Source organism: Impatiens glandulifera, chromosome 1, assembly GCF_907164915.1.
Source record: "Impatiens glandulifera chromosome 1, dImpGla2.1, whole genome shotgun sequence".
Classification (NCBI taxonomy): Eukaryota; Viridiplantae; Streptophyta; class Magnoliopsida; order Ericales; family Balsaminaceae; genus Impatiens; species Impatiens glandulifera.
In genome coordinates, this window is record NC_061862.1 from 69,902,975 (window position 1) to 69,919,029 (window position 16,055).

Sequence of the window (16,055 nt, forward strand, 5' to 3'; positions counted from 1 at the left end):
AGATATGAATTTGAGACTAATCGATATAAAGTAAAGATGCAAATAATAATGAAAAAAATACGTAACTAACACAAAATATATGTGAAAATCTAAAACAGAAAAACCACGGTAGAGAATGAAACTTTTCAGTAAAATTATCAATAATATATTATAATTTAAAGAGATGGAAGAATAACGCATAATTTTTTGTGTAATAAACTCTAACTGTATTAATATATATTTATAAGTTACAAGTATATCATTACAAATCTCAAATAGTTAATCATAACTAATCAAATACATTAAGTTATTTTGATTAATTTTAATGTTAAAATATTATATATTTTTATATTGTTTTTAATAAATGTTATAAATAAATAAAATTTAATACATAAACTCCCAATAAAGATTGGACGTGCGACCGTAAATAACAACATTTGTTTACATTTATAGGAGATCTATAAAAAAAAAATTTGCTTTGCTTCATTTTCTTTATATTATTATTCTCGCTTCATGTTAAGATTTGAGTTTGTGTTTTTGAAGAAGTACAATTACTACAAAATAGAAATTAAGTGGAGAACTTAAAATTAGAACTAAATATTACATTAATCTTACTATACATATGTCTCTTCCATTCAGTATACATAACATAGTTTAATCCTCTTAAAAATTATTGTGTTATCAATTAGTTTTTCTCAAGGTTGCATTTACTTTATCAATGGGAAGATGATGCTTGTGCCCATGCATGTCTCACACGGTGAAGCTCAAGGAGCATGACATTCAATATTAATGCATGCCAGTTATAATCTATATAGAAACAAACATACATTTTGTAAATATATTTTTGAATTACAAACAACCCTTTGGAGTATACCAAAACATATCTTGTAAGTAAAAACAATAAAAGACATTAAGATAACAAAGGATATAGATAAGTATTGGGTATTAATTGCTAATTAAACAATTAGCCATGCTGAATCATGCAAAAAGGAATTTTTAGTGAGTTACATTTCATGAACTCATACAAAACCATGTAATTTATTTTATAAGTATTAATGAATTATTATTATTCACCTTAATACTTTGGACCCTTGGTCTTACATCCCCATGCCCAACAACTACCACCTCCACCCCAACTTCCTCCTCCTCCGCCTCCTCCTCCACCGCCACCGCCACCGCCACCACCACCCCCTCCTCCTCCTTTACCACCACCACCGCCCCCTCCTCCTCCTTTACCACCACCGCCGCCGCCGCCACCTCCTTTACCACCGCCGCCGCCACCACCACCACCACCTCCTCCATTTCCTCCTCCACCGCCACCTCCACCATTTCCGCCACCACCCCCACCTCCACTCATTCCTCCATCACGCTTCTTCTTGTGTCCATTGTTTCTTCTTTTCTTGTTACCATTGTCACTGCCACCATCACCTCTCGAGCCACCGCCACTGCCTCCTCCACCACCCGAGCCACTGCCTCCTCCTCCACCTCCTGAGCCACTGCCACCTCCTCCTCCACCACCCGAGCCACTGCCTCCTCCTCCACCTCCTGAGCCACTGCCACCTCCTCCTCCACCACCCGAGCCATTGCCACCTCCTCCTCCACCACCCGAGCCACTGCTACCTCCTCCTCCACCTCCTGAGCCACTGCCACCTCCTCCTCCACCACCCGAGCCACTGCCACCTCCTCCTCCACCACCCGAGCCACTGCCACCTCCTCCTCCTCCACCTGAACCACTGTCACCACCTCCTCCACCACCACCTGAACCACTGCCACCACCTCCTCCACCACCTGAGCCACTGCCACCACCTCCTCCACCACCTGAGCCACTGCCACCGCCTGATCCTCCTCGTCCACCGCCACTTGAACCACCACCTTTGGCTGATCCACTCTTAGTATTATGATCAGGAGTACCAACTACTGCCACATGATCATGAGCCTTTGAAGAAATGGTGGTGTTTTTCAAAGAGGTGCCTTCTTGAATTAGGGTTTTACGAGAAAGTCCATCAACCAAAGAAAGGCCAAAAAATAAAGCCACAACAAAGAAACATAGTCCTCCAGAACTTATCTTCATTGATCTCTGTCTGGTTATTGGCAACAATTAACACCCACAAATTAATATGTCGACTCTTTCTTCTATTATACTTTCCTTATATATGTATGGAAACAATGGCCGATTGATCGATGTCAGCTGTAAGGAACCATATATCGAGATGGGTCCACAATTCCCACTATATCTTCCAACTAATTATAAGTTGGTCCAATATATATGAGCCCCACCACCAATCCAATTCCCAAAATGCAAGAAGAACAATGGCCCCACCTAGCTAGCAATTAATATCATGATCCTCACCAAGAAAAGAAATGCATATTTTTCAAGCATCCCGATCCAATCCAACAAACGTTAATTAGCTAATAAACCTTGGATTTTGATATAAAAAGTAAGTTATGAACAAATTTGTCATAAATTATCCAGTATTAAATCATAAGATGATGTGATTAACTATATATGGACCATTGATCTAAGATAATATACATAGGTTAATGACAATACCATCATTTCTTTGAATTTTGATGTTGCTATAACATTATAACAATATATTTTGTTTAATTATGTTGAATTGGATTTGAACTAGTATAAACTTATTGACAATGAGCTAATTTATTTTTTAAATCGAGCAAAAAATACCTCTATGCAAAAAAATAAATAAATTAATAATCAAGAGTCATCCTTACTCAAGTCAAATGATGAGCAGCCAAATGATCGATTTGCCCACACTCATTAGTAAGTGGAGATTGGGCTGGCTCTAGGCATTCAATCAGTAGTAGCAACCATGTGATGTGATGATCATATCCCATGGATTTCTTCCTGCCTTTCAAGCTACTACTGTTTACTCATTCTACATTATCTTTCCACATATTTTCTACATTAATTAATATCCAATTTATTTATTGGAAATTGCAATGATAACAGACAGACAGAACGTGATTTTCAATCCATTCATGAAACATATGATGTCTTATGAAGAAGAGCTTCGTAATTGTCGTTGATATGAGCCTCGTCATTGCAAAAGGTTTCCATAAGCTTTTCAACGAAATAAAATATCATTCTGAACTTGTCATCACCAAGAAAATTACAATGTCGGTTTAACATGAGGAATGAGTGAACAACATGAAGAATGAAGGGCTCATTGCAAGATCGCTTCAATATTACAAATGAAGATGAACTCAGTCGTGCTATTTGAGATAAACTATCCAAAGAAACGAAAAATATCAAAAAATGAGTTGCTAAATCTAAGCTTAAAAATGAGACATAATATAGTTCATACAACTCCTTTATCTTTGTTCTTCTAATCAAGAGTAATAAGAGCCATATTTATTTATGTTTGTTTTTCTTCTTAGTCTTTTTGAATAACTTGTAACAAATGATGACTAAGTTTCATATTATCGTGATCTAAACGACGTAGTGATAATTCACTTCTTAAAAGTCTTTCTACTCGACTTGTTCCTTGTCATCTTGTCAATAGGGGGCCGATTATGCTCCATCCAAACATGGACCCAATTGAGTTTCCTCCATGTGAAACCGATGGGGATGAAGGTGTGGTCTCATCAAACACTTAATTAAGATGATTCAACAATGGGGGAAACATTAAAGATATAAGATGATTCCGGAATAGGTTTTCGTCGCAACCTTACTTTTCCTTTTCAACAATCAATAACGGAGACAAAGCTTTGCTTTTCCATATAACTAGAGCAATCAACATTTAACGCAACACATTCGTATTACATACAAATACGAAGAAAAGCGATGCCAACAGCAGATATCGATACAAGGCTACCTATACAGTACTTTATCACTTCATACTTTCCAGCTTCTAATTGAGCCCTTAGAGCATGAATTTCCTGAAAAATAACAACAAAAATTTGAAGAAAAATAAAAAAAAAAGTTTCATAACTTGAAATAGAAAAATAAATGCATGCTCTCACTCTATCAAGTTTGTTGGTTAGGTTACTAGTTTCATGATTTTGGCTTGTAAGTTCGTCCTTTATTCTCCTGAGAGTTACATAAATTGTCAATTAAACGCAACTTTTAACAATAATGATAATAATACCGAAAGTTGATCAAACTCACCCTCTTTCCAGGTTTAGATCCAGACGTTGTCCTGCTGTTACTTTATCTACCTCGTACCTGTTTTTTGTTTCCAAAGCTCAAGGAAGAGGCGTACTCAAATGTTCATATCGAAAAGAAACAAAATCAAACCATCAGACCTTAGTTCACTTCGGACCTTTTCTATGTCACCCCGAAGGGTCTCAGTTTCATGTTGCAACAGAGAAAAATGATGCTCCTGTGTAGAAGAAGAAAAGACATTAGTAAGCCAACAAAAATTAAAATTGAAACATTTATTAGGTTGGTTATAGGAACCAAGTTAGACCCTTTGTGTTAAAAATTTGGGGTCTTATCTGGAACTCTATGGGTCTATCTTATAATGGGTAATTGTAAAAGGGCTACAGTTGATAAAAATGGATCAATGTCCTGTCATTGTTGGGTGGAACATATGACTTGAGAAGAACGGTGTATTTGAGAACAAGGCAAGACGAGTTAGAATGATTCTGATGAGCTAATCTATATCATGGTAGCTCAAGAGATAAAAAAAGCTCTTGTTCAATTCTCACTAAAACGTTCTAATTAAAGTTAGAGGGTGTGCTAACTTCATCTAGAGAATAAACATTAATACCAGAAGAAAAAAAATTGATTTTGATGAGCTTCATTCTCATCACTCGTAAACGTGTGATCACAAAACCTAGTCTCGTCTGTATTTTAGACGTTTGTGATCCTTCTTTTGACAAAGTCTTGTTAAAACCTCAATCAGTGGGGTTGTTTATTTTTGTCATTTTACTCAAACGAGATTTTATTGAATGGTCTTGGTTCAAAAGAAATATGACAATTCTACAAGAAGAGGCGTATAAAGTTGATATAGAAGATCCCACCAGGATAGTTCAAGTGGATGTCTTGTTGAAAAGATCAATAGTCTCATGTCTGTTGGAGTCCAACTAAGAAGGCATTGAATTAAATGGGAGGTCTAGAAAAGTAGGGGTAGTGTTAACTTCCACTAGGAAATAAATTTTGGTGGCAAAATAAAAAAAAAGATGCATCATTCCACCGTCATTACCCTCCACTTCAATAAATATCCTTTTAGTGGTAATCGAACTTCAGGCATCAAACTCCAAATAAAAATTAAACTTCTTTTCAATTAACCACTGCCCTTGAAAATCACAAGTACTGTGAGTCAACACCGCAAAAATCAATACAATTCAAGTCGTGTTATGAGCTATCACAAGTTCAACAAAATGAAACTGCGGGTAAAAAACCGATGTTGATCCTAGCTATTTTGATGTTCTTGATCAAGGAAAAGTGTTTGTCAATGAAACAGATTTTATTGACATGACAATTGAAGATGAATTATAGAAGAAGAAGAAGAAGAAGAAGGTTATATATCCTAACTTCATACATTGAAGAAGCTATAACAATGGCTAATCAAATCCAAAGTGAAAACTCATTAACTAAATAAGATAGTTAGATGTGTATAAAAACCTGAGAACTTTTGACTTCGAATTTGAATTTGGACAAAGAACCCTCCTGGGTCATTTCTGTCTGTAAAGAATCACACAAAAAAATGGGCAAGAATCAGGCAAATTATTGTCGAAAACCAAAGTGAATTTCCTAATTCCTATACCACCCACCTTCATCATTTCAGTCTTTGAAACAAATGCATGAGCCACATTTTCAAAGCTATCACTAAGCACTTGGGTAATGGCTGCAGTTATTGCCTCTGCTTGATTCAAGGGAATTCCTTGTGCCTCAAATTTCTTAACCTAAAAGAAACAAATTAAAACCCAACAATATCATAATATAGAGAGAGGGAAAGAGAGATTAATTACAAGAGCTAAAGTGTCAACGAGGAATAAGCGATTTCCATTTCCTTTGATAAAATGGGAAATGCCTCTGCAGTTAGAAGGGACAGTAGTAATCTTGGATTTGAAAAGGGTCCTCAGAATGGCGCCATTGATGTTCCTGATCTGTCGTACCCGATTCGATGCCGCATAAGCGGCCATTAAATTCCGTTTCAAATCTGGGTTTTCTCTATACAAATCGACCTTGATTTCGAAAACAGAGGGAAAATGAAAAGATTAAGGAATGAATTGGAGTTTACTTGTTTTTATAATTAGTTGCTCTCTTGGACTTGTTGATCTTCTTGAGATTGTTTCCATTGAAATCTCGTGAATATCTCGTTACCACCAAACAAAAAAGAAGAGATTTGGAGGGCGAAGAAATATGGGTAAAGACGGCAAATTCCTTCAAACGGTCGAAACTGAAATTTTTAAAAAAAAAAAAAAAAGTCAACGCCCACCGAGGGGCTCGAACCCTCGACCACAAGGTTAAGAGCCTTGCGCTCTACCAACTGAGCTAGACGGGCTAACTGTTGATGGATTATAACTCAATAATAGTAATATTAAATTGATGTATTAGGAATTTAAGATGTTTTAAACAATTATATATATATAAAAATGTCTTAAAGTTTTTTTCAATAATAATGTAATCATAAGTATTCTTTTCATATCATCTTATATAATTTTAGAAGAAAAAAATGTGATCTAAACTATTTGAAGCCAAAATACCCATTAAAAATAAATAAGATTAAAATATGTTGATTGAAAATGTAACAAATAAAATCATTGACATTATAAAAGTTTGACTGAGATTAAACAAACATTGTGTGGTTGTGAGTTTTTTTTCTATTTGAATAAGTTAGACATATCATTATTTTTACTATTTCTTTTTTTTTGAATGATTTTCTCATTACTTGCTATCTTCACCACAAAATAAATAAATTAAATAAATTTTAGTCTTTAATAATAACATTTATCAAAATTATATTTTAAGGATGAAAATGATGATAAATCTTATAATGTATATTTTGTGTTTGAATATAAGAACAGACAAGTTGAAAAACCCAATTGAAAGTACATAAAATGGGATTTATAAAATGGAAAACAAAAAAAATATATGCCCATGAGATGAGCATTATAGGTCAAGATCAACCATGGACATAATAGAATTGAAGGTCAATATCAACCATGCACATAATAGAATTAAAAGTATATTCAATCCTAACCTTAGCTCAATTCATGAAGATGGAACTCGAGACTAAAAGAGCATTCTTTTATTCATCTCAAATTTTCTCTAATATATCCGAGCTTCCCAGCACCCAAAGATGACCCAATAAGATAATAGATTTTATTTCATATTTAGTTAGCAAATTAATCAACCAACACCATTCATATTGTCATAATCCCAATGGTACAACATCACAATTTAGACTTATTGATAGTGTATAAAATCTTTACAAATATCACAACTTTAACTTTGCAATCTATCATTTAATAGGTAGAATAATTAATGACAATATAGCCTAAAAGAAAAATGATGCATCATTTGAGGAAAATGAGAACTTGTTGTATGGATGACACTTAAAAGTAGACATTAAATGAACCCATTTAGAAACACTTTCTAAAGAGGTTGAATCTAGGTCTGAATTTAAAGAAGAAACATAACACAAAGTTATAAATATATGTGAACATTATCTCGTCAACAAACAGATGAGATACTTTTCAGGTAAGAAACATGTTCATTTGAAATAGTGGGTTTTTGTCTCCGAGAAAGAAAAAACATCAAGAGACGGGATTAAATTTAAATATCTAAGTTAGTAAACATTGAAAGGCTTAAATATTGAAAAATCATAACCAATTGAATAAAGAAACAGATGCTTGCATCTATATATGTAAAAAAAAAGTCATATGGTATACCAAAAAAACTGTAATATCTAAAAGAAAAAATGATCTAATCCAGAATTGTATCAATAGTTTGGTCAGTAGACAGATTGATTACAGGGCCAAAAGTTGTTCTTCTATTATAAACATCAGGTAGGTATCATCCTTTCCAACTTATGAAAGGCTCTGGGTAAATCTACTCTATGCTAGCTGCCCTTATTAATAGCTAATAACTCTTTTATCTTCTGTTTCATTCAAACAAAAAATGGAAACAGATTAGCTTTTTTGGAAATTCATGATTCTAAATTAACAGATTAAAAATAATAATGCAATCAATCTAACCTCATTGATGAAGGTATTCACAGAAAGCTCCCTTCATGCATTTCCCACTCGCATAAAATTCACAAACTTTCACCACCACCGACGAGGATGATCTCTGATCATGTCCAACCGATTGAATCCATGGAGGAGGATTCATAAATCCCTCTGCCTTGTTGTTTCTCGATAATTCTGGATCACCTTTCCCAGAATCGGGTTGAGAGCTCAAATCCTCGAACAAGTAATCCACGTTGTTGTTCATGGATGCCGATGGAAAATCCATACCACCCCGAGACTCCATAGCGTCGACTTGATCCAGTAGGTCCGAAACCGACTCTTCGTCCAAAGTGTTGAACTCGATAGGCTCGGTTAACATTTCCAGCCAACTGTTAACGTCGGATGTAGGAACCATGAGTGTATTGTTATCTAGTTCTTCGATATCTGGTTGGTTTCCTGGCGGATTTTGGAATTCAAATTCTTCGATTTGGACTTTGTTTTCAGAATTCGTCGTCGGACTGAATGAAGAGTTCAGGTCTAGTTCACCCGAGAAAACTTCCATGGCTGGAATGATAGTTGCAGTTAATGTTGGGTCGGAATGGATATTAGGTGAACTCGTCTTGTTTATATCAACGCACTTATAAGTGGGCGACTTATCTAACACAGCTGAGGTCAAAGTCAGACCACTATTTTCGGATACACCTTGAGAGGGTAAAGAGATGCTCGACTGTCGAGATGATAGTTTCCGGGATTGTTGTCCTTTTAGGACATCTGTTAGTAGTAACGAGTCGTGTTCATCGTCGTATATACTCCAGGTTTTCATATCTGAAGGGAGTAATCCGCTTGTGTACCATTTACGAAGCTGAGATAAACAGAATGGTCCTTGTAGTTTTCCCTTTGAATCGCGATAACGCCAGAAGTTTTCATTTTCGTTTGTGTTCGAGAGTGGTGGGCTTCCGGTGGAATTCTCTGATGCGACGCCTGAAAAAGATGCTGAACTGATGACAGCTGGACTGTTGCAACCGCCAACTGCTGAACCGGAAGAGTCAACCACCCTTGTAGCATTATCCAATCCTTGAGTGACACTTGTAGGAGTAGACTTGCTTGACCCTTCAGCAATCACTGATGGAATTGTTTCATTCTCATTCTTGTTCGGTACTGAATGCTCTATTTTCAGGTGTTTAACTGCATAAAAAAATGTTTATATTCATGACGAAAGTTCATATTTTTATAAAGTATAAATATACCTTCTCTCTTTTCATCAATTTCTTCAGCATTTTTGAAAGATTTATTGCTCTGATTCAGACTCGGATCAATGTGCACTTCAGGAGCCACTTTTAGTCTGCGTTCGATTTCTTCAGGTGACTTCAGGAGCTCTAGCCTCTCCACATATTCCCTAAGCGTGAGAGACAGTTAAGGTAAACACCACACAACATGTTTGACCTAAGAATTATTCAATACTGAAACAACAATCTAAGAATCATTTTTTCTTCATCAAAAAAAGGATATATATTTTCATGCCCATTCTCATTGGCAACATCCCGGAGACGATTAAGTTGTAGTACTTCTGCTTCCAGACACTATACACATGAAAATGAATATATAAATAAGTTAATTTGTTGGAAAATAGATTAGAACATAAAAGTCTCATTTAATAGCCCGAAATGATAATTTAAAACTTACATCATTCACTATAACTTCTCTAAGTGCTTTCGCTTTCTCCTGGATAAAACCCTACAATAAAATTCAATAAAATTTAGGAATTATTTCAGGAAGATCTTGTGCCTGGTTAAGAAAAAGTTTATACTTACTACAGTCAAGTGCTTGACAAGCCCACATTTTATACTTTCCTTTAAACTTCTGCATTCCTCCTAGAATAAGAAAATATGTTACAGCATATAAATCATGGTTACACGGAAACATTTAATATACATGCAAATAATATTAAAATTCAAAGACTCATAAGTAATGCATAAAAGCACATTAGATTATAGTCAATGCTAGGGGAGAGTATAATCAATGCTATATGCAGGTGTGACCCTAGGATGATGGAAAATATGCATGACTATAGTCACCTATTTTTTTTTTAACAATATACTTTTTTTAAGATTTGAATTCATTCACTTAGGTCACTAAACTTATAAAAAAATAACTAATCAAGTAGGCTAAATAATTTGTGTTAATTTTAATGTTAAAATATTATATATCACTTATTTTCTTTTAAAAGTTAGAAATAATTAAAAAAAAAAAATAATGTTTACCCTTTTGAAAAAAAAAATTATAAACTGCCACAAAATTAAATAAAAAAATCACATTAGTAAAACAATCAGGGTGAAGAACATGAAGAACCAATTATCAGAATGTGCAACCTAAATGATGAAGAACATAATAGCAACATGAATAGAGTATAAATGCAATAAAACCAATTAATAAAGGTAATATCACCCCCATTTAGAGCAAGACAAGGTATGTCAAGTATTCACCACAACCACCTAATACAACTCAAACTTTCCGTTATAGTAATTATAGGCAACAAAATATTGAAAAACAAAGATTAAAATAGAATGTCACCTTGTTAGTTTCAAGAAACATATAGAAAAATGAGGAAATAGAGAAATAGTAGACAGATATGCCCACTTACCTCAGAGAATTTTTCATTTGAAACAGTATCTATTGAAATAGTTTCCTTTTTATCCATATTAAATATCTCAAGGACAACATCTACTGTTTTCTCATTTTCACCAATTTTATATGGTATAGGCACCTTACATGTACCTGCAATCAAAATATTAAATCACTCAAGTCTTAACATTTCTCTTTTCAACTTTTAATCAAAACCCAATAGAATAGAAAGAAATGTGTGGATGAATACCTATCACTTGTACAAGTCCAAACCTCTCTTGTTTCTGATCACCGCATGAAAAACTTATTCGCACAATTGAGCCCACAACCTTCTCATGAAACTTATTAATGTCGTTAACTAGATTTTCCAGCAAATGGCGGCGCAAGTAAATCAAGTTGATGTTATGCACATCAATTGCAGCATATTCACTTAGGTCAGTGCAACTCTTACGTTTTTTATCATTACTCCTTAAATATAAGTCATTATTACCATTACCCTCTGCCTCGCTCACAATTACGGGGGTTATGTTGCACTGAGAAACAACTTTTGGGGAGTCATCCTTCATAGGGAAGTGGAACTCGAGAAGTTTAAGCATCTCGAAGTGTCCCACACGTGGTTTACCAAATAGCTTGGCAAGTCTTGTATCACAAATGATCTGACTTGTCTGGTTTGGATCACATAGGTCGTTTCTCTGCACATAGTCTAGTAAAAGAACTTGTGCATCAGGTGGAGAAATCTCAGACTCATCCCCGTTCTTTACATGAGCAACAAATGCCAAAAGTTCTTTAGATGCCCATTTTGCGCATCCAACTACAGATGCACATAAATCAGTAAAATCAGTACTAATTGGCTTACTTATGACAGGGGAACTAGTGCAATGGGATAACTTCATTTTCTGGCCCCGTTTACTTCTCAAACGATTTACTACTAGGTCCTTGCACTCGTAATGAGCATCCAAAATATCGTTACTTCCGTTAACAGCAACCAAATCTTTTCCTTTACGAGCAGAACTCCCAGATGCTTTTAGAAGATTTTTAGCTTTTGTTATCTCATCCATAGATAGAGATACCTTCCCCTTTATATAAAGCCAATACATCTTGAACAAATACTCCCAACTAGTCTTATCATCAAAATCTATTTTATCCTGCACAATTAAGATAATCAATTTATATACAGAACTAGTAAACGACAAAAAAAAGACTGAACAATTAAACTTATATACGGAACTAGTAAACGACAAAAAAAAGACTGAACAATTAAACGGATTTTATTATTATTGCTAATAAAGCAACATGATTTAGTTATTAAAAAAATGTTCCACATGACAACGCAATTAGCCAATAGGTAGAATGCAAATACAAACCTACTGAAACAAAAAATTTAGATAACTTCGGGTTTTAATAGGGGATGATTCTAAAGTTAAAGAATTCCCATATCCTATTCTATCAACCATTATCACGTGACAGTGCATTTAACCACTATATATATATAAGGTAGAATGCAAATATGAAACTACTAAAACAAACATTTTAGATAACTTCGGATTTTAATAAGGGATGATTCTAACCCCTATTATATCCTTCCAACCATTATCTTTCAAAAACTATCAATTAAAGTACAAATGATATCTATTCATAAAAGTCTAAAGTATAAGCAATTAAAACTTCTACTACACTGGGATGTCTCGTACTGTATTATAGTAAACATTACCTGTATTAATAACTAATACCTAAATTTAGAATCAACATTTATAGATAACTCTCATGAATAAATAAGGTACAATCAGATTTCACCCTTTGTATGATAGATGAGGACGAATTTTTAAAAATTCCGTAATCTTATAGGATAAGGACTAGGGTTAGCCTCAACATGAACCTTGATAAGGTAGTTTCTTTATTTGTGTTCAACCATAATCACTTACGTTTGAGGTGATACCTTATTGTTTGCAAACCTATTTTATGGTTTCTCCAGCCAAATTAACTTTGTTGAAAAGATGAAGACTTACTAATTTATTTTAAATTAGATTATAAAATACAACATCAAGGTTTACCAAAATAATAGATATGAAGATATTGTTTTCAATGCATAACCTAAATGCCATAATAATGTTAAAAAAATCACCTCATCATTTCTATAGTTGTAAAACTAAACAGATTGACCTAAATCGATATGACCAAATGTCAAATCCTTAGTAAGTTGAGTCATAAAAAATGAATTAAGGCTCGTGTTCACTTTGGAAAACAATGATAAGAACATAATATGGATGAACAAGTTTTGAAATTGTCAAACTTTCTAAGGATTTCTGAATTAAGAAAAAAATAATCACTAACTCATTCTCTGGTGTACCCTAATTTTTTTTATTTCATTTAATTTCAGTTTCAGCAATAATCTTAGTTATTATAACTTTCATGTTGAGGGTGAAATGAGAAAAAATTGAGGAATATAAGATTCTCAAAGGGGAACCATAATGACAAGGAACTAGCCTTAAGACTGTATATAAGAATCAAAGCCAAAAAAATATGTAATATTCGGCTAAAGTTTCAACAGTTCATGGATATCCCAAGTTAATGTGACTAGTTAAAGAAAATATAAATGAAAAGTGACACAAATTCAATTTTATTATGATATAAACAAAGATCGAGTTAAGGCAAAAGAACCAATATTATATGCACACATAAATTCTTTTCAATGTTGACAGTATAATATGAAATATAGACCATTTCAATATATGGTAGTTTAGAAAACATGAATACTAAAAATTAGTAAATAGAGAAAAAAAGACAAAATAGGCTTTGAACCTAAAAAAAGAATCAAAACCTTAATCAGACAGAGTAATGATATTCAAGATTTAAGTTTACATGTACACAGATAGAATCTGCCTACCATTTCTCTTTGATCCTTGTTTTCTATGAGCATTATCGTTCTAATGCACAATGAACAAAAACCTTTGTTTTCTCGTACACACAAAAAATCAACACCTTTAGAGCAGTTCTTGCACAGTGAATAAGTGCAAGTGTAGCACATATAATGGGCAGGCTTTTCACAGGTACTACATATGTGCCAACCTGAAATTTATAATGAAGACAATTAAACAAAATGTAAGGCTTCATACTATAAATTTGGAAAAAAAATGTAAGTGAACAATATCAACAAGTATAAAGTATAATTAGAGAAAATTAAGGACATCAATAAACTATGACTTCAAAATTGCACCAGGACAAAATTAAAGACAACAATAAATTATGGTTTATAAATGAAACAAGAACCCAACCCCATCATGATTTTACAGGATTATTTCCCTAATTTCCACAGTAAATAATCTGAAACTTATTCATTTCCCATATGCTAACTCCAAAATGTTGTCTATCTATGAGCAACTTCATCAGTTTTCCCCCTAAAGGGAACATATGAAATTAACAGTTGAGATTTATAACCCTAAAGGGGAGACAGTAGAGACAGCTAATAAGGTTTAGCTTTTCCATGACACAGCCTTTGATTTTTGAGCTTCAAACCTCAAAATATGCATATCAATACACAAGAAAGGCATGCAGATCATGAAACAAATAATGAGAATTGTTAAGCCAACACATTGATAGGGGGGAAGTGGATAGAAGCATACCACAGTTCCATTTAGACTTTGCTCTAAAGTAGGTGTCATCATGCTTAACGCATACCGGATGATATGCCTTTGGACATCCTCTGCCATTTGCATTACCACAATTGAGTACAGTCGACTTCAGAGGTCTCTTTAGCAAAGAATCAAACAAAAAAAATGGAGAGTAATGGCATTGAATAAAATCAAACTTCACTAACCTGCGATCGCACAACACTAAGCTCCCTCCATCATAGCATATGAAACAAACATCTTCTTCATCTTTTACCTTCTTCACCTGCGGCATTCTTGGCTGATCCCTCCGCGGACGACCCCGCCTCTTCCCTCCACCGATTTCCATGGTTTTTTCCTGTTCCAACACAGGTTTCGAACCAGAACCCTCTTCCCCTCCTCCGTTAACCACACCATCTGCCTCCCCCGCCGCAGCCGGAGGGTCCATAAGAACTGTATTGTCAACTTTCTGAATCGGCTCGTGTCCGTTGATGTCCGAATGGTTCAAGCTCGTATCTTTCAGCCCTGAACTAGGCATGCATGAACCAGAAAGGGAGAATTCTCTACCTTCCATTAAATAATTGAAGCTGAACCCAACAAGTTAAAAACCCTAACTTTCCTAATTCCAGTGAAGCTTTCTCCGTCGATCATACACTGTTCTCTCTTCTATCATTGACCCACCGACGACAACGATGACGGCAACACCGGAGAGAGAAATAGAGAGAAAGATGATAGATTGATAGGTATTTAGATAGATAGATAGTCACAGAGAGGATAAATTAATGAAAGCGACGTCTCACAGACACAGTTCCAATTGAAGTTGAACCAGGGGGCCGCTGATGAGCTGTTTTAAGCTTTCGGCGACACGACTCGCACACAATAGGGGGCACCGTCAAACGCGGCTCGTTTCGGTCCTCTCTCTTCTCTCTCTCTCTCTCTCTTTTCTTCTTCTTCTCTCTTTCCGGTCTCTGTTCTTACTTTCTTAGCAACACGTGATTGGCATTTGGTAGTGCGAGTCAGCCCGCCATGGGAAAGCCAACCCAAGCTCTCTTTCTCTCTCTATTACTTCTGTCTATCTGGACCAATCAGATTCATCCACGTATACCATTCTTTCTTTTTCTCTCTCCATCATAAACTCTTTCAAATCTCAACTTTCTTTCCAAAATATAAAAATCAAATCTCATTTTCAAATAATTCACTTTTTCTTCAAAGTTAAATTAATTTTGCATTATTAAAATAAAATCCAAATTTTATGTAACTTAAATAGAAATAATTTGAATAAAATAATAATATTCAAAAACTCAGTCCCCTGTAAAAAGAAGCTTTTTTAAATAAACACACAATCCGCGGGCCCCATCACCAACCACATTTTAACATAAATTGCAAATACCCATTAATTCTCTTACCTTTGGGATAATAAAAAGATAGATTTTTTTATTTTTTTCAGATTTTGGTTATCTGTACATTACAACGATCTGTTTTTCTTATTTGATGAATCCAGCATTTAAATGGTAAAAAATATTAAAATATTGTTTGGAAACTTTTGAATTCAAAAAATTTCTAATTAAAATGAAATGATATTTTAGAATAACTCTTAATTATATATATTAGTAAATTTAATATTTTTTTAAAATATATTCCATCTTCCATTAAGGATTTAAATTTTCAAAATAAGTAGCCAAGTAGGTATAGTAAAATATTTAGAAA

General features: G+C 34.3%; 3 protein-coding genes and 1 non-coding gene across 4 annotated transcripts; all 4 read right to left on the bottom strand.

Moving 5' to 3' along the window:
• Positions 1-1,054: 1,054 nt before the first annotated feature.
• Positions 1,055-2,050, bottom strand: LOC124931499 (glycine-rich cell wall structural protein 1-like). Its single transcript, XM_047471981.1, has one exon. It carries the CDS (start codon positions 2,048-2,050, stop codon positions 1,055-1,057), a length of 996 nt encoding a protein of 331 aa, XP_047327937.1.
• A 1,647-nt stretch (positions 2,051-3,697) lies between these two features.
• On the bottom strand, positions 3,698-6,302 carry LOC124921505 (protein FMP32, mitochondrial-like). Its single transcript, XM_047462176.1, has 7 exons — positions 5,917-6,302; positions 5,719-5,850; positions 5,570-5,629; positions 4,246-4,322; positions 4,109-4,165; positions 3,964-4,030; positions 3,698-3,879 (listed from the first exon to the last, which is right to left on the bottom strand). The coding sequence occupies exons 1-7, from the start codon at positions 6,088-6,090 to the stop codon at positions 3,760-3,762; spliced, it is 687 nt and encodes a 228-aa protein (XP_047318132.1). The 5' UTR covers positions 6,091-6,302; the 3' UTR covers positions 3,698-3,759.
• Positions 6,303-6,379: 77 nt separating this feature from the next.
• TRNAK-CUU lies at positions 6,380-6,452 on the bottom strand. Its single transcript has one exon. It is a non-coding gene; the product is annotated as a tRNA-Lys (tRNA).
• Positions 6,453-7,839: 1,387 nt separating this feature from the next.
• On the bottom strand, positions 7,840-15,364 carry LOC124918840 (zinc finger CCCH domain-containing protein 44-like). Its single transcript, XM_047458899.1, has 11 exons — positions 14,558-15,364; positions 14,364-14,443; positions 13,628-13,809; positions 10,994-11,888; positions 10,763-10,896; positions 9,933-9,992; positions 9,805-9,855; positions 9,631-9,701; positions 9,369-9,523; positions 8,149-9,306; positions 7,840-8,051 (listed from the first exon to the last, which is right to left on the bottom strand). Exons 1-10 carry the CDS (start codon positions 14,920-14,922, stop codon positions 8,150-8,152), a joined length of 3,150 nt encoding a protein of 1,049 aa, XP_047314855.1. The 5' UTR covers positions 14,923-15,364; the 3' UTR covers positions 7,840-8,051; position 8,149.
• Between the last annotated feature and the right edge of the window lie 691 nt (positions 15,365-16,055).